Source organism: Corella eumyota, chromosome 2 (assembly GCF_963082875.1).
Source record: "Corella eumyota chromosome 2, kaCorEumy4.1, whole genome shotgun sequence".
Lineage (NCBI taxonomy): Eukaryota > Metazoa > Chordata > Ascidiacea > Phlebobranchia > Corellidae > Corella > Corella eumyota.
In genome coordinates this window covers 18,945,346-18,971,814 of record NC_137491.1, presented here as the reverse complement: position 1 = coordinate 18,971,814, position 26,469 = coordinate 18,945,346, and the positions used below count along the sequence as shown (strand labels likewise).

Genomic DNA, 26,469 nt, shown 5'->3' with positions numbered 1-26,469 from the left:
ATAATACTTATTTAGAAATAAATTTGTACAAACTTTTGTCTAACAATTGCTTACCTTCTCCTGTTTTCAGCTCTCGTGAAACACCAAAATCGATGAGTTTAATCTTTTTGCTTTTCTTTGTCACAAACAGAATATTTTCGGGTTTGATATCTAGATGGGCGATCTTTTGTTGATGAATATAAGCTAGTGCGTCGCATATTTGTTTCACCAAGTACACGCACATGTTTTCGTTTAACTCAAAGTGTAGCCCGGTAACGCGTTCCAATAAGTCACCGCCTGAAACGAACTGTATAACCAATGCGGTTTCGCCTTTGATGTCAAACACTTCATGAAGTTGTAAAACTTTCGGATGTTGCAGTTTCCTCATTATTGAAACCTCGCGTCGAACTGGCGCTTTTTCGGATTCATCTCCGAAGCGGGAAATCTTTACCGCCCATGTTTTGCCTGTTAATATTTCCCTTGCCCGGTGCACGGTACCAAACGTACCCCTACCTAATTCCTCCATGATCTGGTATTTATCAGTGACGCTAGTTTCGCGTATTTCGGCAGTGCTTGGCACGAATTTTTCAGTGGCATCCACCATTTCATCATAGTTAGCTGCCATCAACCGATCTTCTTTAGTTGTAATTGAATCAGAGAAACTAGAAGGTTTACTTGACCCATATTCGTTCTCAGCTCGAACTCGGAACTGGTAACTTGTTTTCCCTGAAAGCCCAGACGCTGTATATTGTGGTGTTGTTACTGTGGCAACCTTCATCCATCGTTGGCTTGATGACGTACATTTTTCGATGACGTATCTTAAAATTGGTTTGCCACCGTCATCAGACGATTCAGCCCATTTAAGATCAACAGAGTCTCGTGTTACGTTTGAGACTTCGATGTCGCCGGGTCTTGATGGTACGTCACCGACTAACAGCTCAACTGTACCTTGGTGCGATCCGAACCTGTTCTTTACAATAATGTTGTAAAATCCCGAATCCTTGCGTTGTGCGTCAGTGATTGTCATTGAAGTAAACGACGAGGTGTTACAAAATTGTCGCTGCTTGTCGGCTGTAATTATCTTTCCAGCCTTAGTCCATTGCACATCAGGCGTCGGTTTTCCTTGGATAGGAACTTTAACGCTTACTACCTCATGTACTTTACAAGTCGTAGCCTCTGTGATCATGTGCTTTGGTACAATCACCATTGGAGGAACTTGGACAGTTAGATTAACACTCATTGAGATTGATCCTCCTTGATTTGTAGCTCTAATTGTGTATGGACTTTCATCGATGCTTGAAATATCTGATATAATAAGTGAAAAGTGATTGCCCTTGCCTTCGTGCATTTGGTATTTCGTGCATCCAGATATTTCACGCCCACCCTTGTACCACTTTATAATAGGCTTAGGTTGACCGGAAATCTTGCAACTAAATGTTGCTTTTTGATCCGGTTTAACAACAACATCGCGTAGGTTTTCAACAAATTTCGGGGCACTTATTCTAATATCATCTTTAGGTGTCACACGTTCCGACACTTCTGACGGTTGAGACTGGCCAGCAGCGTTTACGGCAATCACTCTAAACTCATAAGCAATGCCTTCTACAAGTCCAGTCACATTAAAAACAGATTGTGTTAGATCTTCATCATTTATTCGCATCCATCTTGGTCGTCTGGTATCCCGGCGTTGAACAATAAAGTTACTAATTCGAACGCCACCATCTGATTTTGGTTGTTTCCATGTAAGCATGCAGCCGTTTCTTGACACTCCACTCGCAATGAGATTCGTTGGAGCTTTTGGTACATCATGTGGTGGTTTTGCTGCAACGGGTACATCAGTTTCAAGCGGTGCTGAGGTTCCGAAGCAATTCTCAGCAAAAATGCGGAAGTAGTATGCGTGTTTTTCTTGCAGTTTTTCGACTTGGTAAGTTGTCTGAGCGGTACTTGACGTCACCAACATCCATTTAGCTTCTTCTTCCCCAATATCTTTCTTCTCGATGATGTAGTTTGAGACAGGAGCGCCTCCGTCATCCATAGGTGGTTTCCATGACAACACCATACTGTTATAAGTGACGTCACTTACTTCTGCCTCGGTTGGTTTAGAAGGCACGTCTTGTATATCAACAGTAATCGGGTAGGTGTTGTTACCGTGTTTATTGCTAAGCTTTATCAAGTATTTTCCAGCGTCCTTGGTGCGATCAGCAGACTTCAAAACCATGTGTGTATAAGTATCAGTAGTTTCGACAGTGTGTCTATCGCTCTTGTCAAGTCTTCTCCCATCCTTAGTCCATAACGCTTGCACCATTGGCCTGCCCTTGTATGGAATATGAATACGCAAGGTTTGACTGTTCTTTGTGGTGACGTGGTTTTTGAATCGAAGGTTGCGATCGTCGAGGGTTGGTATACCTTCAACGTATAATCGTCCTTCTGTTTCAACTGTGCCTACGTTGTTTTTAGCAATCATTGAATAACCACCTTCGTCTTGATCATCGCATTTGATAATATGAAGCGAGTTCACTTGACCTTCCGAATACATTTTATATTTCCTCCCACTTTGTAAAACTTTGCCGAATCGAACCCATGAAATGTCAGGTAAGGGCCTTCCTGAAACATTGCATGTCAATACAGCGTTGGACTCGCGTAAGCCAGTCACGTTGCCAATTTCTTGTAAAATCTCCGGTTTTTCGCCTTGTGATTTTTTAGTTTGCACTGGTGCTTCCATCATCTTTGGTCTCGATTTTCCTTGCTCGTTTATAGCAAAAAGCCTAAACTCGTATTCAGCGCCTTGGTCTAAGCCACCGACTTGGTAAATCCTGTCTCTGATCATATCCTGTAGGCTCTGCTTCCACATTGTCATGCCAAATTCTCTGTGCTCGATAAGATAACCCTTGATCCCTTTACCGCCGTCAAACTTCGGTTTGTTCCATGCTAGTGTTACTGAATCCTTTGTCACGTGATGCACTGTGATGTCGGTCGGCGGCGACGGTTTGTCGAATGGATCTTTACAAACTATGACCTCAGTGGGTTCGGATGGGTCACCTTCACCTACGTCATTCAAAGCGACAACTCGGAATTGGTAAGATGCGTCTTCGACAAGCCCTTGTACGACAAATGATAAGTTTTTAGTAAGAACCCGATTGATTCTGACCCAGCGATCTGACGATTCTTCTTTTCGCTCAACAAAGTAGCCTGTGACACGTGACCCACCGTCGTCACGAGTCCTTGTCCATGCCAAAAACACGCAATCCTTCTGAACCTCGTTGATTTCAACAAGTTGCGGTGGCTGTGGTGGGAATAATGGATTCCTTGTTTTAACCGGTTCAACGCATTCTAAAGCATCTCCAAATCCAAACAAGTTCTCGGCGTACACTCTAAAGTAATACTCATTGCCTTCAACCAATCCCTTGACAATGCACTGTGTAGATCTGATCTTAGAGTCGACTGTAAACCAGGCAGTTTTCCCAACTTCGCGTCGTTCGACAACATAGTTAGTAATCGGACTCCCTCCATCGTTTATAACTGCTTTCCACACGATCTTAACAGATGTAGCTTGTAATTCTCCGAATTGCATTGGGCCTTCAGGTGCGTCCGGTTTGCCTATTACATTAACCTTTAGAATAACTTCTTTTTCGCCTAGTTTGTTGGTGAACAATGCTTTGTATTCTCCAGTTTCACGTCGATCTACGTTTTTAATAACAAGCTCAGCAGCTTCTGACGTCATTGCTATCATAGATCGCATGTTGAGGTCCACTTCAGCACCACTTATTTTGGTCCATTCGACTTGGGGCGATGGTCGGCATTGGAATGGTACTCTCAGATGTAATACACCACCTGTGCGTACCACAATTGGTTGTGAGAAATCACCAACCACCTCTGGTGGACCACTCAGGTCTTTTACAACAACCGGGTTTTCGATTTCAGCGGCTTGGCCACCTCCACCGGCGTTAACAGCGATGACTCGAAGATGATATTCAGTGCCTTCGGGCAATCCTTTCATGGTGTATTCAGTAATCCTGATCAAGGTTTCGTTGCATCGTTGCCACCAGTCATCACCAGTTCTCGATTCCAAGTTATATCCGAGTAATTTCGATCCACCCTCGAATTCAGGTTTCTCCCAAGCAACCGATATTGTTGCCCTCGTGACGTCAGTAACTCTTGGATGAAGTGGAGCGCTAGGTGGCGCAACAGGGTCTTGGCAAATCTTAGGTTCAGTTTCAACACTTGGTTTCCCTTCGCCGCGCGCATTAACAGCAATAACACGATGCACGTATTCGACTCCTTCTACTAGACCACTGCTTACAAATCTAGTCTGTGTGACTGTGGTTCTACTTGCTCGAATCCAGCGCGGTGATTTAGGTTCTTTTCGTTCAACAACGTACCCTGTAACTTCAGACCCACCGTCGTTTGTTGGTGGGGTCCAGATGACAGTCATGCTGTTCTTGCTTACTGAGCTGATTTGAGGTGCGTTGGGTGCACCAGGTACACTGTAGCCACTCTTAACAACAACTTCTTCTGACGTAAGCGGTTTTCCAACGCCGAATCTGTTTTGAGCCATAATTCGGAACACGTATTCGGTGTCTTCGACAAGTCTGGGTACCTTGATGTTAGTTCGGGTAACAGTAGAGCTAACCATCGCCCAGTTAGGTCGCAATGTCTCACGTTTTTCAACAATGTAGTTGCTAACCGTAGCGCCACCATCGTAGCGTGGCGGTTTCCAATGTAAAACAACCGAATTGGCTGTGACGTCACTTAACTCAACAGGGCCCACTGGTGACAATGGGACGTCCAAAATTACAACATGGATCAATTGGTTGACACTTCCCGATGAGTTAGTAAGAGTAAGTCTATAATCGCCTACGTCGTTAACTGTTGATTCACGTATTTCTAAGCTTGTTAAATCTGCAACAGTTTTTATACTTGTTCGTTGTAAATCCTCGGTAATTTCCACGTTGTCTTTTGTCCATTTAGCGGTTGGTGTTGGGCTACCAGTAATTGGTAGTTTAATGATAATCGGAGCACCGGCTTTAACTTGAATGGTTTTCTGAGCCAAAGCACTCACATCTACGGTTGGTGCAGATACTTGGTCACGAACAGTAACTGATGAGAACAATTCCTTTGCTTCGCCCCATCCAGTTTGGTTACACGCACGAACACGGAAATAGTAATCCATACCGTCTTTTAAACCTTTAACGGTAAATTGGAGATCTTTTGCATCACCAACCTTAATCCATTTATCGGTTCCCTTTTCCATCATCTCAACAACGTATCCAGTAACTTTAGACCCACCATCGTGATGAGACTGCTTCCACGCTAGCGTAACGCTGTTCGATTTAATATGAGTGACTTCAACGCTAGCTGGCGCACCAGGCTGTTGCGAGACCTTAATAGCTGTATCGGTAACGCGGCCTTCGCCCACGCCGTATTGATTTTCACCAAGTACTCTAAAGTAATACAAAGCTCCTTCTACAAGTCCAGTAAATTTGTAATTCATCTTTGAACATTTAGTTTCGACAGTGCTCCAAGCTTTTCTTGATGCTTCGCGTTTTTCGACGATGTAATTCCTTACAACACTACCGCCGTCTATTTCTGGAGCGTCCCAACCAATTGCAACGCTGTTTCGTGTAACTTCACGCAACGTTATTGGTCCTGGTGGGCCTGGTGTGTCGTAAACTCGAACGTTGATAGATACCTCCTTTCTACCGCTTGCATTTTCAACTGTGATTGTGTATTTTCCAGCATCATGTCGGTTGACTTCTTCAATTTCAAGTTTAGTCGCGGCTTCATGCGTTTCGATAAACGCGCGGTTTGCTAAGTCGTCTCCGCTTGGTGTTTTTGTCCAAGTTACGGCTGGTGTTGGTCTACCTTTAACCATAACGTACAGTCGTAGTGGTTTGCCAGCATGTACATTAACAGTTTTTCTAAAATTGTCGTCTAATTCCAATTGTGGCGCTTCCAAAATCTCTTTCGGGACCACACTTTCTTTAAGCATAGCTGAGTCTTCGCTTTGTCCGTTCGCGTTAACTGCGAACACTCTGAAATTGTATTGGCAATCCTTTTGCAAACCAGTTGCAGTAAACTCACAATTTCTGATGACGTCAGTTTGATGTAACTTCTGCCATGCGGGCTCAAAGTCTTCCTTAACTTCTGTCATTTCTACAACATAGCCATCAACGATGCTACCACCATCGAAAAGTGGTGGGCTCCATTTTAGACTAATACTGGTTCGTGTTGTATCATCAGCAGTTAAGTTACTTGGAGCAGCAGGCGCAAACACTGGGTCTTGTACTTTACCGTACTCGCTTGGCTCGCAGAACTCACCACGGCCAGCAGCATTTTCAGCAGCGACCCTAAATTCAACCAATGAGTTAACTCTCAATCCAGTAGCGCGGTATCTAAGGTCATTAACTTCTTGTTTCTTATTGCATCTGATCCATCTGTAACCTTGTTTGTCTCGTTTTTCAATGACGTAGTTTTTGATCTCACTGCCACCATCGTTGGAAGGTCGAGTCCATGCCAAAGTTAATGAGTCACTTGTAGCAGCAACTATTTCAGGAATACCTGGCGCTTGTGGTACTGTAAATTGGTTTCTTGCCACATGTGGAGACGATTCTAGCGACTGTCCTTTGCCGTATTTGTTAACAGCCGAAATCCTAAATATGTATTCGTTTTTAGCAATAAGTCCGGTGATCGTACATGTTGCATGTTCCAAGTTATCCTGAACAGGAATCCAACTAATTCTTGAAGTTTCACGTTTTTCTACGATGTAATGAGTAATATCAGCACCGCCATCTTCGCTAGGTCTTTGCCATGAAATATTGCACTTTTCAGCGGTGACTCGACTAAACTCAACAGGCCCGACTGGCACGCCAGGTTTGTCGAGCACTCTGACGTTAATAGTTGCTTGTTTTTCGCCGCATTCGTTTCGCAACAACAAGTTATATCGAGCACTGTCAGCAAGAGTAACATCCTTGATAACTAATGATGTAAAATCATGAGTTGTGTCCAATTTAATGTGTTCGCTGTCTTCTAAATCAACATCACCCTTCGACCAAAACACGTTGGGTTGCGGTTTTCCAAATATCTGAGCCTTTAGGTTTAAAACTGTTCCAGCACGCACTTTGACGGTGTCAGATGTAATAGAGCTATCCAATTCAATGCCAGGGCATCGGTATTGTGGTTTGCATACAATAGGACCAAGGTTGGCAGATGGTTCTCCTACTGTTCCAATTGCATTTTGTGCTGTAACTCGGAACAGGTAAGATTCGTTCGGAGTAAGACCTGTGATCTCAAATGGTGATGTTGTAACCTTAGTAAAGTTACATTTAAGCCATCTTCCTTCTGGCAGTTGTCGACGCTCAATGTTGTAGTAAGCAATCCTGCTTCCACCGTCCGCAATTGGAGGTTTCCATTGCAGCAAAGCTGCATGTTTCGACATATCAACAATCTCTAAGTCAAGTGGTGGTCCTACACTGTTAATAACAAGAACTGATTTGCTGGGTTCACTGGGCTTGCTAACTCCAGCCTCATTTTCAGCAAAGACGCGGAATTGGTAATCAAGACCTTCATAGAGACCCTTAAATTTATATGTAAGTTTTGGAGTCAACTTTTCAACATCTCTTTGCCATCGGATCGCGTTTCTTTCCTTCTTTTCCATGTAGTAACCCAAAATCGGACTACCACCATTATCGGTTGGTTCTTCCCATGAAATAGTGACGTAATCAGAACCAATTTTCTCTACAGTTGGTGCTAGTGGTTGTTGTGGTGCTGTATATTGGTAATCCGCTACACACACCTCAGAAACTAAAGGCTCGCCACAACCGTATTTGCTTTCAGCTGCTACACGGAACTGGTATTCAGTATTACGTTGCAGTTTAGTGACCTTCACTGTTGTCCTAGTGGTACATGATGTAACACTGGACCAAGTTGCCCGACCAAATTCACGATAATCAACAATGTAGTTTGTGATATCGCTTCCACCAGTATCTTGTGGTGGCGACCATGTGATTGTAATGCTATCAGGTTGAATGTTAGAGAATTGAATAGGTCCTGTAGGCGGTCCTGGAATATCTAAAACGACCACATCAAGTTTGTATTCAACTTCACCAACGGTGTTTTTCATTTTCATAGTGTATTTTCCAGCATCATATTTGTTTGAGTTTTTAACGCAAAGAACTGTATTATCGTCGTTCGTTTGCATTGAAACACGATCGTCCACAATAACAGGTTGCTCGCCATTAAACCACTTAACGCTTGGTTTAGGTTTACCAACGATTGGAATATCAATCAGTATCGGATACCCAGCTTTAACTGTGACAGTTTTGTGGTAGATGTTTTTCAAATCAGCTTCTGGTGCAACACGTTCTTCTTTAGTTATAACAGATGAGAACGCGTCTCTTGCTTCACTTAAACCAGCCTCGTTTCTTGCTCTTACGCGGAATTCGTATTCAACGTTTTCGTATAAGTTTGAAACGGTGTGAGAATACACGCTGCCCTTAACTTGACCGCACTTCGTGTATTTCTTAGATCCCTTCTCTGATAATTCCAAGATATAAGCGTTGATTCGACTGCCACCGTCGCTGGCTGGCTTGACCCATGATAGCGTCACAGAATTCTTTGTAACTGAGTCCACATCTAAACGTAATGGAATTGACGGTACTTCAGTGACAGTGATCGGAGTTTCAGTCTCACGCGGAACACCGATTCCGTATTCGTTCTCTGGCAGAACGCGGAATAAGTAAGTTGTACCCTCTTGAAGGTTGGTTACTTTGTATGACGATCTTGAACATTTGACTGCCACTGTTTGCCAGCTACGGCGTGATACTTCTCTCTTCTCTATGACGTAATTTCGGACGACAGCGCCACCATCAATAATTGGGGCATCCCAAGTTAAAGTAACCGAGTTACTTGTGACTTCTTTGCATTTAATCGGCCCAACTTGTCCTGGGGTATCTAATACCTTTACCGACATGTGCAATGATTTTTCACCTACGTTGTTCTCAAGTTTGAGCGTATATTTCCCAGAGTCCTCGCGAGTAGTTGTATTTAAAAATAGCAAAGTGCTGTAATCGGTGGTTTGAATATCTGCACGGTCTTGCAGCTCAACATCAGGTTTGGACCACGCGACGTTAGGTCTTGGTCTGCCGTGGTAGAGTACAAATAAACGGAGTGAACATCCAGCTCGTACAACATAATGCGACTTAAAATCAGCATCAATTTGGAAATCTGGTGCTTCAAGTTTATCGGTCGCCATTGCGGTTCCTGATACCAAAGATGGTTCCCCCATGCCTCCAATGTTAATAGCACGGACTCTAAGGTTGTATTCTGATCCCGATTCAAGGTTAGGAACGACGTAATCACATTTTCGTATGATTTCATGGTTCATCCGCATCCATTCGTCCGTTGATACCTTCTTAACCTCGACAATGTAACCCGTAACCGGGCTACCGCCATCATAGGTAGGTGGGCTCCATGTTAAAGCAATGGTTGTACGTGTAGTGTCAACAACTCGTGCTGTACCAGGAGCGGCAGGTGGGCTTAATGGTTCTCGGCATGTGATAAACTCTGAAGCTTCACTCGGCCGACTTGATCCAGCAGCGTTCTCGGCAAACACTCTAAACTCGTATTCGTTTCCTTCAATTAATCCAGTCGCTTTACATCTAAGCTCAGTGACTGGTTTCTTATTTGCCCTGATCCAACGCATACCCTTCTTCTCACGTCGCTCGATGTTGTAAGCTGAAATTTCATTACCGCCATCACTAGGTGGTCGATCGAATGAAATTGTGATTGAATCTGGTGATGAGCTTGAATACTGCGGCTGTCCAGGTGAACTTGGCACAGTGTATGATACCTTTGCAACCACAGGCTCAGAAAGTAAGAAAGAACCAACTCCGTATTTGTTTTGTGCTGCAACTCGGAATTCGTACTCATGATTTTTAATCAGTTTATTCACAGTGTGATTATTAGATCCACATTTGGCAGTAACCAATGACCAATTTAACCTGCTTGTTTCCCGCTTTTCGATGACGTAGTTGTCAACAATAGCGCCACCGTTTACCTTAGGTGGAGACCACCATAAAGTAACCTTATCTTGAGTTACGCTTGTAAATCTAATGGGGCCTTCAGGTGAGCCTGGGCTATCCATTATCACAACCTTTAGATCGACAGACTTGGTGGCACATTGGTTCTTAGCTGATATGGTATAAACGCCAGTGTTAAGTTGTGTTGTATCTTTAATAGTAACAACACTTGAAAGCTTCGTGTTTTCGATTTCAACTTGAGCATTTGGCATCATTTCTTTGTTATTGTGGGTCCAGGTAATCTTCGGTGTCGGTTTGCCAGTTATTGCTGCCTTTAGTTTAATTGTAGTGCCAGCTTTCACGTTAATTCCATCCAAAATGTCACGATCTAGTTGAATATTAGGAGCTTGGAAATCGTCACGGCAAATAATTTCAGCACTGGGCATTGATGGCTTACTCACAGTGCCTGCTGCGTTGCGAGCCGCCACTCTAAATTGGTATTTCTCACCCATGTTTAATCCAGTTGCAGTAAACTCACATTCTTGTACGTTAGTGTAGTTACATTTAAGCCATCTTCCATCGCTCACTGATCGCTTCTCAATGTTGTATCCGATAATCTTTCGACCGCCATCCGAGTGTGGTGGTTTCCATACCAAGGTCACAGAGTCACGGTTAATATCAATCCAATCTGGACAAGATGGTGGATTCACAATATTTCTAGCTCGTTCGGGCTTGCTTGCTTCGCTTGGGTTGCTAAGACCAGCCATATTTTCAGCATATACACGGAACTGATATTCCAAGCCTTCAATCAATCCAGTTGCTCTGTATTCCCTTGTTCGAAGAGTAGCAGTATTAACTTTAACCCATAAAATTGAGTTACGTTCCTTACGTTCTACATGGTAACCTGTGATCTCAGATCCACCGTTTGAATGGCATTCCTGCCATGCAATTGTCATTGTGTCTGCTGTCATGTTGATAACATCAGGCTGTGGTGGTGTAGATGGTGTTCTAAATGGGTATTTTGCAACTACTTCTTGAGATTCAACAAAGTTGCCCATGCCGTATTTGTTTTCAGCGGCAATTCTGAACACATATTCTGTATCGATTGTTAACTTGCTTGCTTTAACTGTGGTTCTGCTGCAGTTAGCATTCACAGGCGACCACTTGTCACTCATTGATTCTCGTTTTTCGATGATGTAGTTGGTAATTTCGGAGCCGCCGTTGTCTGCTGGAGGACTCCATTTTAAGACTATGCTGTCGGCTGTGATGTCAGGGAATTCAATATATTTAACAGTGCCTGGGTTTCCATATACGTTCAATGTTATCATAGATTCTTTGATACCGCTTACACTGTCGAGAGTAAGGAAATATTGGCCAGCATCAGATTTTGTTACATTCTTGATTTTCAGAACAGCAACATCAGCTGATCGATCAAAAGTTAATCGGTCACCTTGTCGCAATGGTAAATTGTCTTTACTCCATTTTACAGAAGGATTAGGTTTGCCGTAGAATGGTATATCAACATGCATGTTGGTACCTTCACGTAGATTTATAACCCGGCCCGGAATAGAGCTCAAGTCTGCTTCTGGTGGTATAAGTTGTTCTTGAACAATAACCGGTCCTACGATACTCCATTCGCTTAAACCTCTTTCGTTCTCCGCTGCAACGCGTATTTCATATTTAGCTCCTTTTACGAGATCTTCCATAACAGCACTGCATTGCTTGGTCCTTAATATCTCCCATTTGTTTGTATCCTTTTTAAGATATTGTACGTTGTAACCTGTTAATGATGAGCCACCATCGTTATCAGGTTTACACCAAGACAACGATACTGAATCATTCGTGACAGCATCAATGCGAAGCTCGTTGACAGTTGTCGGGACTTCGGTAATTGAGACTGCTTCTGTCTCAGCAGGAGCGCCAAGGCCGTACTCGTTTTCAGCACGAACTCGGAAGAAATAATTACATCCCTTATTTAAGCCGTCAATTTTCCACGACATCTTGCTACACTCTCGCGTAACTGTCGACCACGCCCGATGCGTTGTTTCCCGTTTATCGATTGCATAATTAAAGATTTCAGAACCACCATCTATGTTTGGAGCATCCCAAGTTATTTTAACATAATCCTGAGTCACTTCTTTAACTCGGAGGCCTTCTGGCATGCTTGGGTTGTCTAGGACCTTGATGCTGACAAAGGTGTTAGCTGAACCACTTGTGTTTTCAAGGGATAGAGCATATTTGCCTGTATCGTCACGAGAACAATCTTGAATGACCATTATTGTTTTGCCATCAACGTTGTCAACATGTGCTCGTGGATTTTTGGTGATGTTGACGTCATTTTTCATCCAAGCCACATTTGGTGTAGGTCGTCCTTTAACTGGTATGGAAATGTTAATCGTGTTACCAGCTTTGACAAGTAATGTTTTTCTAAGTGTTGAATCCAATTCATATTCAGGTGCTTCAAGTCGTTCTTCTGGTTTAACAAGGCCAGTTACTTCAGCAGCTTGACCTACACCACCCTTATTAATAGCCGACACTCTAAACCTGTATTTCGTATCGCTGTTAAGTTTCTCAATAAGACACTTGGTGTCGACTAGATTTGATTGAACTGTATTCCAACCATCGTGCATCGTTGTCACTGTTCCTTCGCTCAAATTACCTTCGTCAATGTCGTCTTCGTCTCCAGTTTTCATCTCGACAATATAACCAGTAACCTGGCTACCGCCGTTATATGCTGGTCGAGCCCATGCAAGTTCAACGCTTGTTTTTGTCGAGTCTTTTACTTTTGGGCTGCCAGGTGGTCCCGGTACATCGACTGAATCGCGCATAATTACTGGAACAGAAAGGCGGCTGCTAGGCCCAACCCCTGCTGCGTTTGAGGCAAAAACACGGAATTCGTACTCGTTGTTTTCGGTTAAGTTGGCTGCTCTGAATCGGAGATCTCGAATCAATTTCTTGCTGCATTTCAACCAACGCGGACTCTTTCGTTCGCGTCGTTCCAATACGTAACCATCAATATCTGCACCGCCATCAACTTCGGGTCTTGTCCATATAACTGTACAGCTTGTACTAGTAACGTTGCTTATCTTTGGTACACCAGGCTGGCTTGGTACCAAGAAGCTGTTTTTCGCTACAATTGACTCAGAGTCCAGTGGTTCACCTACGCCGTATTTGTTTACAGCTTGAATACGGACTTGGTACTCATTACCCTTAATAAGTCGTTGTATTGTATGCGTTGCTAGTTCTTCGTTTTCAGTGACTATTGACCAGGATAATCGAGATGTTTCTCGTTTCGATACAACATAATGTGTGATTTTTGAGCCACCGTCTTGTAGTGGGGCCTCCCATGAGCATGTTACTCTCGATTCAGTGACACGAGAGAACTTAACTGGACCAGTTGGCGGGCCTGGCTTATCCATAACCATAACCTTGATCTGTGCAGATTTTTCGCCACAAGCGTTCTTCGCTAAAACGGTGTAATTTCCAGAATCCTTTCTAGCGCAATCCTTTACAACTAAGCAGTTGTAGTCAATGCCTTGCGTGATAACGTGTTGCAAGCTTTCACGAATATCTTTGCCATTGAGTGACCATGTGATAGCAGGTGCTGGTTTTCCAGAAATGCCAACATTTAATTTAAGTGATGATCCAGCAGGTATTTGTACCTCATTTAGTAGATTAGCATCTAGCATGATTCTCGGTGGTCTAAAATCGTCTTCGCATTTTACAACGCCAGTAGATGCCGATGGTTCGCTGTACATACCGGTAGCATTACGTGCGATTACTCTAAATTCATAATCAGTTCCTCCGTTTAACATTGTAACAAGATATTCGGTGTCTGGTATCATGTTAAAGCAAGCCTTTGTCCATTTCCCTGAAGGACATTGGCGGCGTTCGACGAAATATCCAACGATCCTTTGCCCTCCATCGTATTCAGGCTTTTTCCATCGAATCAGACAAGTTGAACGTGTGATATCAACCACTTCAACGTCTTTTGGTACGTCGACAGGATCATGAGCAAACACGCCCTCTGACGGTCGACTTATTTCACCAATACCAGCCGCATTTTCCGCAGCGACTCGATATTCGTATTCAAGTCCTTCTTGTAAGCCGGTTACTCGGAAATGTGTGCTTCGAATAACTCCCTTGTTGCCCTTTTTCCACATAATACTGTTTTTATCCTTCAACTCTATGTGATAGCCAAGTACATCGCTTCCACCATTATCGGTAGGTTCAGTCCAGTTAACGACCATTGACTCTTTTGTAGCAGTAGCAACTTTACACGAGGTAGGCGCTGATGGTACGGTATAGCCTAGTTCAATTAACACTAGTTGAGTTGTTGTCGCGGGTCCTAACCCAAACCGATTCATTGCCCTAACACGGAAGGTGTATTCCTGGCTTAATTCAAGTTTTGTGCACTTAAACACTGTTCGAACGATTGCAGATGACACAATTTTCCAATCACTGTCTTCCGAAGAACGAATATCAACAACGTAGCAACTGATCGCAGATCCGCCATCAGATGCAGGTTGCTTCCATGACAAAGTTGCTGTGGAGTTACTAACATTAGCCACATTAAGTTCTTGTACTAAACCAGGTTTGTCCAGGACAATAACATTGATCTTAGAAACGCTTTTGCCTCCTTGATTTTCAGCAACTAATTCGTAAATTCCTGCATCGTTAGCGTTGGTGTTTTTAATCTTTAGACAAGCCATGTCTTCTCGTTCGCTATCAGTTTCAACACGATTCGAAATCTTTACTTTTTCGTTGTCTTTTATCCATTTAATATGTGGCTTGGGTTTCCCAGAGCAGGGTACGTTGACTGTCAAGTTATCGCCGCTTTTAACGTAGGCAATGCCGTGTGGAAGTTCAGAAATATCAATCAAAGGTTGAACATATGTATCACGAACCTTAACAAGTGATGCTGCCTCTCTTGGATCTGATGCACCAGCTTCATTTAAAGCTACAACTCGGAAAGCATATTCTTGTCCTTCCTTTAGACTCGAAACAGTTGCTTGTAAGTCTCTAACATTGACGCGCTTAATCCATTTGTTTTGAGCCTTTTCCAATGACTCAACAGTGTATCCCAAAATCTTTGAACCACCGTCAGTTTCGGGTTTTGTCCATTGCAAAGACACTGATGATTTCGTAATCTCAACAACGTCTAATCGGTCTGGAGTGCCTGGCACTTCGGTTGCTTTGACAGGGTTGTTTGTTTCAGCTGGTTCTCCAATACCATTATCGTTTTCAGCTAAAACTCTAAAGAAATAACTTAAACCTTCACTTAATGGGATCTTGGCGTGAGTGCGCTGGCAGTTAGTTGTGATTGTGCTCCATGCTTTACGTCCAGATTCTTTCTTTTCAACAATGTAGTTGGTAATGTGCGAACCACCATCGTTTAATGGTGGCGACCAAGAAAGTGAGGCGTGGTCTTTTGTGACGTCACTGGGGGTTAGGTTTTGGCACGGGCCTGGTGTGTCTAAAACTTTAACCCTGCAACTTGCTGATGTGGTACCGCAACTATTGTCCAAAGTTAACGTAAACTTTCCAGAATCAGATCGAGCGCATTCAGGTATTAACAACATGGTTGACGTTTCGTTAGACTCAACTTGAGCCTTGTCACCGAGCGTTGACGAGTCCTCCTTGCTCCATCTTATTGAAGGCGCCGGTCGGCCGAATATGGGCACAAAAATGCGAATCGAATTTCCAGATTTGACAGTAATATTTTTTCTTAGATCGCCGTCAGGAGAAATTCGCGGCGTTTCAAATCGATCCACAGCTTCAGCAGAAGTGGGGAGTTCTATTGGCTCTCCCACTCCACAAGAATTAGCTGCCATAACTCTAAAGTTATATAGCTTGTTAGGTTGTAAGTCCGACACAGTAAACTCATTTGTTTCGACACCCTTTGCTGGTGTGCATTTAATCCATTGTTGTGTTTCTTCTTCAGTTTTCGGTGCGATTTCTACATGGTAGCCAGTGATTTCTGAGCCGCCGTCAAATGAAGGCATAGCCCACGACAAGGTGACGCTTCGACGAGTTGTATCAGTCACTGATGGCACGCCGGGTTGGCCTGGAGCGTAGACTGGTTCCTTACATAAAGCATAAGCGCTGTCTTCGCTTGGGCGTCCAATGCCAGCTGCATTTTCTGCCGAAACTCTGAATTCGTATTCCGAACCTTCAGCAAGTCCTGTAACTTTGTGATGCAAGCTTGTAACAGCTCTTCGCACTGCGCGAGCCCATCTGATCGAATTGCGTTCTTTCCTTTCAATGTGATATCCTGTTATTTCGTTACCACCATCATTGGAAGGTCTTGTCCATGTTAACACGACTGAGTTTTTCATAATAGTTGAGACTTGTGGTTTTCCGGGAGCTCCGGGCACAGAAAATTGATCCCGGGCTATGACTGGTACCGATTCAAGTGGCACACCGACACCGTATTTGTTAACGCCCATAACTCGGAAAATGTACTCGTTACCTTTAAGTAGCTTGTAAACCTTAGTGGTAATCCCTTCGACATCAGAAGCAACAAGTGTCCATGTCAATCGAGACGTTTCACGTTTTTCTACAATATAATGTGTGATATTTGCACCCCCTGTATTCATAGGTTGTTTCCAAGTAAGGCGGCATCTTTCTGATGTTACTTCTGTTACAGATAACGGCCCAATAGGTTGACCTGGACGATCCAATACCTTTACTGTCATAGCAATTGAGCGCGAACCAGCAGAGTTTTTAAGTTGCAATACATAGTCGCCGCTGTCATCTCTGTTAGCATCTTTAATCGTAAATTGTGTAGCTAAAGCAGTGTTTTTAATTTCATTTTTGGGCGTATTTTCCATTTCAACGTTGTTGCGACTCCAAGTGATAGTAGGTTGTGGTTTGCCGAAGATCAAAGCATTTAAAGTTGCCGAGTCGCCGGCTTTTACAACAACAGTCTCCATCATTCCACGTCCAAGTTCAAGTCGAGGTGGAGTAGAAGCATCTTTGCAAGTTACCGATTCGCTAGGAATGCTTGGTTCTGAAACAGACCCTGCAGCGTTCTTTGCAATGACACGGAAGATGTAACTGTAATCTTCAGTCAGCGTGCTTATGGTGAAGTTACAATCAGTTAAATTACTAAAATTACATTTCAGCCAATGTCCGGATGGCATTTCCTTACGTTCAACCACATATCCAGTTACTCTAGCGCCACCATCGTTTTCGGGTGGCGACCAAACAATATCTACAGCTGTACGCGTTACTCCAGTGACTTCAACCATCAATGGTGGCGATATTTGATCACGTGCTATTATTGCGTCACAAGCTTCACTAGGCTCACTTAATCCGACTACGTTTTCAGCAATTACTCTAAACTCGTAGACTAATCCAGGTTGCAAACCAGTTGCTTTAAAAGCAGTATCATGAATGTCGACTCTGTTAATTTTGCGCCATAGAATGCTGTTTCGTTCTTTTATTTCAACGTGATAAGCTGTTATTGGACTCCCGCCATCGCTTTCCGGTTTTTCCCAATGTAAAACTGCATGATCTGAAGCAATCGATGTAACCTTAGGCATGCTTGGAGAGCCTGGTTTGTTATAAGGGTAAGCGACAAGCGCCTTCTCCGATGCCACAAACTCACTGTTACCGAATCTGTTAACAGCGGCCACGCGGAACTGGTATTCCTTGCCAAGAATCAACTTGTTGACTTTAATTCTCGGTCTTACAGCAGTAGCGGCACAGTCAATCCACATTTCTGACTCAGCGTCACGAATCTGAACATGGTAGTTGCTAACTTGACAACCTCCATCAATTAAAGGTGGTTGCCAGGTTAGGCTTACCGAGCTTTCGGTAATCGTATCAATCTTTAAATCTTGAACTTTTCCAGGTTTATCGAGCACTGATACAGCTATTGTAGATTTACTTGTTCCAGCAGCATTGGTTGCAGTTATTTCATATCTTCCAGAGTCATTTAAAGAACTGTTGTTGATTAATAAAGATGTGTCTAAAGATGTTGTCGCAGTTGAAACGCGGGTTGATTGCTTTAAATCTTTTCCGTCTATTTTCCAGGTTACAGTTGGTGCTGGTTTACCGCTGATTCCAACACTGAAGGCAATTTTGTTGCCTGCTTTTCCATGTATTCCACCAACTGGTAAATCGTTGACATGTATTTGCGGTGCTTCTAGTATATCCTTAACTGTTACAGGACTGTAAAGAGATGTCGGTTCACTAAGGCCTTTATCGTTTCGTGCACTGACTCGGAATTGGTATTGTTTGCCTTCTTCCAATTCTTTTATAGTAGTTGCAAATGCGTTAACATTTGCGCATTGCTTCCATTTATCTGATCCAGTTAATAGTGATTCCACGATGTATTCCAAGATATCACTACCGCCGTTATGTTCAGGCAGTTTCCATGCCAACGAAACAGTCGAATTTGTGACGTCAGTGACTTGTAACTTGCCCGGAGCGGATGGTTTCATTGAAATGTGAATTGATCCAGTGTCCATAGGTTGTCCAAGACCATGTGCGTTTTCTGCCATTACCCTAAACGCATACATATCGCCTTCAGGTAGTGGAAATACCTTGTAAGAATTCCGTGTACATTCGTTCGAAACTGTCGTCCATGCTTTGCGAGATGACTCACGTTTTTGAATCACAAAGTTGGTAATAACAGCACTGCCATCATTTTCAGGTGTAGTCCATTTTAAGGACACCGAATCGCGAGTAACATCGGTAACATGAAGGTTTGAAACCGGGCCTGGTGTATCAAGTACTTTAACGTTGTATACAAAGTCCTTAGAACCTTCCGTGTTTTCAACTGTCACAAAATATTTGCCAGCGTCTTCTCGGATTGACTCATCGATAGTTAGCGTTGTTGTGTATGGTGTTGTATCAACATTTACACGTTTCTTGAATGCTTCCATGTTTGTATCAGCCTTTGACCATGTTATAACAGGCGCTGGTCGTCCTCTGAATCCCAAGTTAAGGCGGACAGTTGATCCGGCTTTTACAGTAACGTTACGGTGTACAGTTTCATCCAACACAAGCTCAGGTACTTCTAGTCGCTCAACACACACAACAGGCATGAAAAGTTGAGCATAGCTACCAATACCGACACTGGTAACAGCAGCCACACGGAAAAGATGTTCTGAATTGTCACGAAGACCAGTGACTGTAAATTCAGTTGATTTCACATTGTTTTTACCGGATACGTTAAACCACTCGCGTTTTAAGTCGACACGATCATCACCAAACAGATCTTCCGTTCCTTTTGTCATAGCTGTTAAGGTTGTAGCGATAGTGGAAGTAGAAGCCATTGATAGTGTACGGCGCTTCTTCCTTCTAGACATCTCAACAACGTAGCCTTTGATTTCACTACCCCCGTCAAATGTTGGTGGGTTCCACGATAAAGAAACCGAAGATTTTGTTGTGTCCGAAACCATAAGGTTCAATGGTGCTTCCGCTGGGTAGTTAGGATCTTGTGTTAAAACAAACGGCGTGGGGGTGCAGAATAAGCCACACCCTGCTGCATTTTCAGCACAGACACGGAATTCGTATTCCTGATTTTCGCCAAGATCGTTGATTTTAAAACGAGTGTCCATGACTGGTTGTCGATTAGCGGTAATCCAACGCAGTCCCGATCGTTGTTTCTTTTCGATGACGTAACCCAGAATTTCAGATCCACCATCGGATTTTGGGCGCGACCAAGTAAGCATTACTGAGCTTTTTGTGACTGATGTGATCTCAAGAGCTTCTGGCACAGCTGGAGCACTAAACGGATTCTTAGCGACAATTTCGCTTGATTCGAGTGGACTTCCGACGCCAAATTTGTTTTCGGCTCGAACGCGGAACACATACTCGTTGTTGGCCAGAAGTTTCGGTACTTTGTAAACAGTGCCTTCAACATTTGAGTTAACCAAAACCCAAGACAGATGGCTTGTTTCCCGTTTTTCTACAACATAATTTTGCACTGGCGATCCACCGTCAAGAGCCGGGGCGCCCCATGACAAAGTACACCGATCAGCGGTAATTCCAGAAACTTGAATTGGTCCGGTTGGTGGCCCTGGTGTATCAAGGACCTTAACTTGAATTGACAAAGACCTTGATCCAGCAAAGTTGTTAACTGTAAGTGAATAAGTAGCTGAGTCTTCTCGGCACGAGTCGGTGACTTTCAGACAAGATGAAACATCGCTGTTTTCAACAACTACGCGACCTGATGACTTGATTTCAGCTTGATCTCGTTTCCATATCATAGTCGGTGTTGGTTTGCCTCGAATGCCCGCTTCTAATGTAAAAGGTTTCCCAGCACGTACGGTGATCGGTTTCGCAAACTTAGGGTCCATGTCAATAACTGGCGGTACCATCTCGTCCTTAACTAGAGTGGATGACAGTGTTTGAGCTGGGCGACTTAATGCTCCAGCAGCATTCTTAGCAAAAACGCGGAAATCGTAACTACAGCCTTCGGTTAATCCTTCGATGTTGAAATTTGTCGCGGATAGATTGCTGAAATTGCACTTAAGCCATTTTCCATTTGATACGTCACTTCGTTCAACGATATACCCAGTGATCTTAGAACCGCCGTCGTATTCTGGTTTTCGCCATTGGATATGAACTGACTTGTTGGTGACTCCAACCACCTCTACGTCACGAGGCGGGTCGACTGGGTCACGTGAGAAGGCAGGTTCCGAGGCTCGACTGCATTTTCCAATACCAGCTGCGTTTGCGGCACTAACTCGGAATTCGTATTTCAAGCCTTCCTGTAGGTTCGTGATTTTGTATTCAGTGTTTGAAATTAAAGTCTTGCTGCATTTTTCCCATAAGATTGAGTTCCTATCCTTCTTTTCAATATGGTAGCCTAGCACTTTTGAGCCACCGTCGCTAGCTGGCGCATTCCATCTAATAGAAATGGTTTCACGAGTTGTAGCAACACAAACTGGACCAGATGGAGCATCAGGAACAGTGAATGGGTATTGAACTTTAACTGACATTGACTCCAAAGCTTTGCCGATACCGAAACGATTCTCAGCACGAATTCTGAATGCATATTCCATGTTGGTTTCTAGTCTCGACACCTTCAAAGTGTTTCTCGCTGTGGAGCCTGATATCATTCTCCATTCGGTAGCATCACCACTTGTTTCTCGCATATCAACGACGTAATTGTTCACAGCAGATCCACCATCAGCTTCGGGTGGGCACCACGACAACACAAGCGAATCAGCAGTGACATTTGTAAACTCAACCGGTCCTTTTGGAGCGCCAGGGGTGTCTAAAACTCGTACAACAACTGGAATGGTCTTGCTTCCAACACTGTTCTCTAACAACATTTCGTATTTGCCGGCATCTTCAAGTGAAACATCTTTAATAGAAAGTTTTGCGATGTTGTTGACATTTTCAAAGCTCGTTCGACTCGTCAATTTCAATTCATTTCCGTTTTTCAACCAAGTGATCGATGGGAACGGTTTGCCTTTAACAACAACGTCCGCTTTCAGTGTTGAGCCAGCTTTACAGTCTACAGTCTTTTGCGACATGCCGCCTAGTTCAGCATCTGGTGGTGAGGTCTGAGTTACAACTAATACGTAACCAGAAACACTGGTTGATTCTCCAACGCCAGATTCATTGCGAGCCGAAACACGGAACGAATACTGCTGGTTTTCTTTAAGGTCGGTAACCGTGAAATTTCGTAGAGTTGACTTAACTGTTTTAACTGATTTCCATTGATCTTGGCCCTTCATTTGCTGTTCAATTGTGTAATCCAAGATATCGCTTCCACCATCATATTCAGGTTTAGTCCATTCTAAACTAACACTGTTGTTGGTGATTTCAGTGCATTTAACAGACCTTGGCGGGCCTGGTTCTTCTGATGCTTTGATAGATTTGTCGGTTTCAGCGCTTGCTCCAATTCCATATTCGTTTTCAGCCATAACTCTAAAGAAATAAGTTGCTCCTTCAGTAAGTTTGGTGAATTTGTAAGATGTTCTTGTGCAGGCAGTTTCAACAGTAGACCATGCTTTTTTGGTTGCTTCCTTTCGCTCCAAGACATAGTTTTTAATGTTGCTACCGCCGTCGTTTTCTGATGGTTTCCATGATAATGAAACAGTGTTTCTTGATTTTCCTGTTACTTCTAAGTCTGAAGGTGGCCCTGGTGTGTCAAGTACCTTAACAATAACACTAGCAGCAACAGTTCCACTTTGATTCTCAAGAGTCAAAGTATATTTTGCAGAATCATCTCTAGTAACATTTTCGATAACTAACGTTGTCATAGAATCGGTTGTATCTATCATTGCTCGTTCTTTTAAACCGTTGTTAGGTCGAGACCAAGTAACCGAAGGCGCTGGCCTTCCACTGTATGGTACAGCAAGGCGAACTGAGTTGCCAGCTCGCACAGTTAAGGTTTTTCTTAGATCACTGTTTGCTCCAAATGATGGCAAGTCTTGTCGGTCAACTGGTGAAACCTTGCCCAGCGTAAAGGATGGTTCTGATGTGCCTACAATGTTGTGACTGCATACTCGAAACTTGTATAACTTACCTTCAAATAATCCGGAAATTGTGTACAAATTAGCTCTAAGTTGATCTTTACTAATCACATTTGTCCAGGTAAGGTCATTTTGATCAAAATCAGCATCGTCGAATTTTTCATTTACCTCAGCAAAATCAACTGAATAACCAATGATATCAGCCCCACCATCATACATTGGTCTGCCCCATCGTAAAGTAATTGACGATTTTGTACTGTCAGTTACAATAGGAGTGCCTGGATGTTCTGGTACGTAGAGTGGGTCGGCTAGCATAACGAAACCAGATGAATCACTTGGGGAACCAACGCCGGCTCGATTCTCAGCATAAACACGGAATTCTTGTTCTGACCCTTCTTTAAGTTCAGTGATTCGAAGTCTGGGGTCTGATACTAAACGCCTGTTCACGCGGCTCCACCTAGTCGAATTTTTTTCACGTTTCTCAACAATGTAGCCTTGTATTTCAGCACCGCCGTCAGATTCAGGACGGTTCCACGTCAAAGTACAACTGTTCTTCATAACGTTTAATACTTCAAGTTGTGAAGGTGCATCTGGGGCGATGTACGGATCAACAGCCTTGATAGGCTCAGATTCGATCGTTTCGCCGGGTCCAAATTTATTTTCAGCGCGAAGTCGGAAAACATATTCGTTTCCACGAATTAATCCAGTTGCTTTGTGTTGATTAAACTCGGTCGATGCAACAACGTTGGTCCAAGCTAATCTGGTGGTTTCACGTTTTTCAATTGTGTAACCGGTAACCTTAGCGCCACCGTTAAGTACCGGTGGTTGCCATGACAGCGAACATTTCTCACCGGTTACTCCACTTACTCTAAACATTTCGCAAGGGCCTGGTGTGTCTAATACCTTGATGTTGATACCGATTGATCTTGCTCCAGCCGAATTGTGAACCTTAATAGTGTAAACACCGCTGTCAGATCGTGAGCTGTTCTTGATGGTCACATTTGAATGATGTTCAGTTGTTACAATGTTGATTTTTGAGTTCGATTCAAATTCTTTGCCATCTTTTTCCCATGTAACAGTTGGCGTAGGTTTGCCACGAATGTGTGTCCGTAATGTAAACGAATCTCCGGCCTTAACGTTAACAACGTCTCTGAATTCAGCATCGACGTCCACGCTCGCTGGTTCGACAAGATCTTGCGCTGTAACTGATCCAGTTGTAAGAGAAGGTTGGCTTACAGTGCCAGCTGCGTTCTGTGCAATTACTCTAAACTCGTACGACGTTCCTTCAAGAAGAGCATCGCAAAGGAATCGAGTCTCAGGAATTTTGTTGAAGTTACATTTCATCCATCGACCATCAGGCAAAACTTTCTTCTCAACAACGTAACCAGTAACTCTGCTTCCACCATCGTTTTCAGGGGCCAGCCACATTAAAGACACCGATGTTCTGTTGACTTTATCAACGTGAACATTTCGTGGTGGCTCTAATGGATCCCGTGCAACAACTGGTTCTGATGAAGGACTTGGTTTTCCAATACCAGCCAAGTTTTCAGCAAATACTCGATACTCGTAAGATAGTCCGTTAAACAAGTTGCCTGATTTGAAAGTAGTATCACGTAACGCGTAGCTGTTAATTTTGGTCCAGAGAATTGAATTCTTGTCCTTTCGTTCGACGTGATATCCCAAAATTGCTGACCCTCCATCGGTTTCAGGTTTTAGCCAAGTCAAAGTGATTGAGTCTCCGGTGATGTTAGATGTTTGAGGTTGTCCAGGCTGGCTTGGAACGCTAAACGGATGATTCGCCATAACAGGTTCTGAGTCCAAAGGCTCGCTCAAACCATACTTGTTAGCCGCACGAACACGGAAAATATATTCTTGTCCAGTTGTTAAGCGCGTTACCTTCTGTGAGTTTCGAACCACAAAACCCGAGACTTCAGTCCATCCTGTTGAGCTGTCTAATTTCTCCAAGGTATAATGAGTGATTGGCGTGCCGCCATCTTGTAAAGGAGCACCCCATGCGACTGTCACGCTCTCAGCAGTAACATCTCGTATTTCCATCGCTGTTGGTGCAGATGGTTTTTCCATAACAACAACTGTGAGTTTAACTCGTTTTGAGCCAACTGAATTCTTTACAACTAGTTCGTAAACGCCAGCATCTTTCTGCGCAATATTTCCAATGTTAAGCTTAGCTGTTATGTCCGAGGTATCGAAATTAACGCGACTTGTTTCTTTTAATGGTTCGTTGTTTCTTAAAAACTGGGCTTCTGGTACTGGTTTACCGGTAAATGGAATAACAAAAGCAATATTGGTGCCAACTTTCTCTGAAATGGTGTTGTTAAAATATTGGCTAGTGTCAACGCTTGGTGGCAGTAATATCTCCTGTATGTTAACTGTGTTAGTTTCCCGTCCTTCAGATAGTCCCATATCGTTTTGAGCGCGTACACGGAACACGTAATCTTTGCCGGTGTTAAGTTTTCCAACTACAACTTTGTTGTTTTTTGTTGTTTCAGCAACCGTCCATGAATCTAATCCATCTTTTTGAAGGCTTTCGATCACGTACGAGTTGACGGGGCAACCGCCGTCGTGTTCCGGCGAAGACCACGATAATTCTACCGATGTGTCTTTAACTTCACCGACCTCGATCTTTTCAGGCATGCTGGGAGCCTCAGAGATACGTACAGCCCGTTGTGTTTCAGCAGGAACGCCAAGGCCGTGTTCGTTCTCAGCAATTACTCTAAAGAAATAAGACTCACCCTCGGTCAGTCCTGTTACCTTGTACGAGGTCCTGCTTTGTGTTTGTCCGACTCTTTGGCATGCTTTTCGCGTGCTTTCGCGCCTCTCTATGACGTAGTTGGAGACAACATTTCCACCGTCATGTAAAGGAGCTTCCCAGTTTAGCATAACATGATTTCGGTTCACTTCAACCACTTTAAGGTTGCCAACAGCGCCAGGGCTATCCATTACTTTAACTGTGATTGAAACTGACTTAGTGTCCGATGAATTTGAAGCAGTTAAAGTATATTTTCCAGCATCAAGGCGGGTACAATCGTTAATCAAAAGCAGAGCTGAACATTCGGTCATTTCAATCTGCGCACTTGAGTTAATCACACCCTTTTCTTTTGACCATTTTGATGTAGGTACTGGTCTTCCCCCAACCTTGCAGAATAATCGAATCGTGCCTCCTGCCTTTACGCAAACAAAATGCCCGACATCGGGATCGACGTCAATAGTTGGTGCGTACAACACATCTTTAGGTTGAACAGCATGGGTAAGTTGGAACGGGGCGCCAGGTCCGGAAGAATTGATCGATCGAACACGAATTCTGTATTCCTTATCATTGCTTAAACCGGTGATAACGTATTGAGTATTCTTTATACCTCGGCTTGGCGTGCAAACTTGCCAGTCTTCAGTGTCCGAATCTGCTGATAAAATTTCAACAGAGTAGCCTGTGATTTGACTTCCACCATCGAAGATAGGTGGCGTCCATGAGACTGTTATGGAGCTTCGAGTCGTGTCAGTAACTTTGGCCATCTGTGGTTCTCCTGGCGGGTAAACTGGGTCTTGAATTGTGACGCAATCTGATGCTGCACTTGGTGGACCGCGTCCCTCAGCGTTCTCAGCATAGACCTTGGAAAAATAAAATATATTTTGTTGAAAAAGAAGAAGGTAATTTATGATAATTTTATATTTTGAAACCTCGTTTTTTTTAATATTTTAAGCAAAATCTTACCTGGAATTCATAATCTTGTCCTTCTTGTAACCCAGATACTTTCAGTCGACATTCTTCAATTTGACGTGACGTCACTCGGAACCATTTTGATCCAAGCTTCTCGCGCTTTTCGACTACGTAATTCGTGACGTCAGAACCACCGGTGTCGCTCGGTCGCGGCCAGGTAAGAATGCAACCTTTGCGGTGCACGTTCGAAATGTCGGGTTTTCCCGGAGCGCCCGGAACCTGAAACGGGTTCTTCATGATGACCGGAGTTGTTTCTGTGACGTCACCAAGCCCAAATTTGTTTTCAGCACGTACCCTG

At 43.6% G+C, this 26,469-nt stretch overlaps 1 protein-coding gene across 1 annotated transcript in view; it reads right to left on the bottom strand.

Annotated features, from left to right (window-relative positions):
• LOC145743851 (titin-like) overlaps positions 1-26,469 on the bottom strand; it is a 151,569-nt gene that overhangs the window by 7,367 nt on the left and 117,733 nt on the right. Inside the window, exons 184-185 of the mRNA XM_082561907.1 lie at positions 26,166-26,466; positions 55-26,062 (exon numbers count right to left, since the gene is read on the bottom strand). Coding sequence (XP_082418033.1) covers positions 55-26,062; positions 26,166-26,466 — 26,309 coding nt within the window. The remainder of the gene's footprint in view (positions 1-54; positions 26,063-26,165; positions 26,467-26,469) is intronic.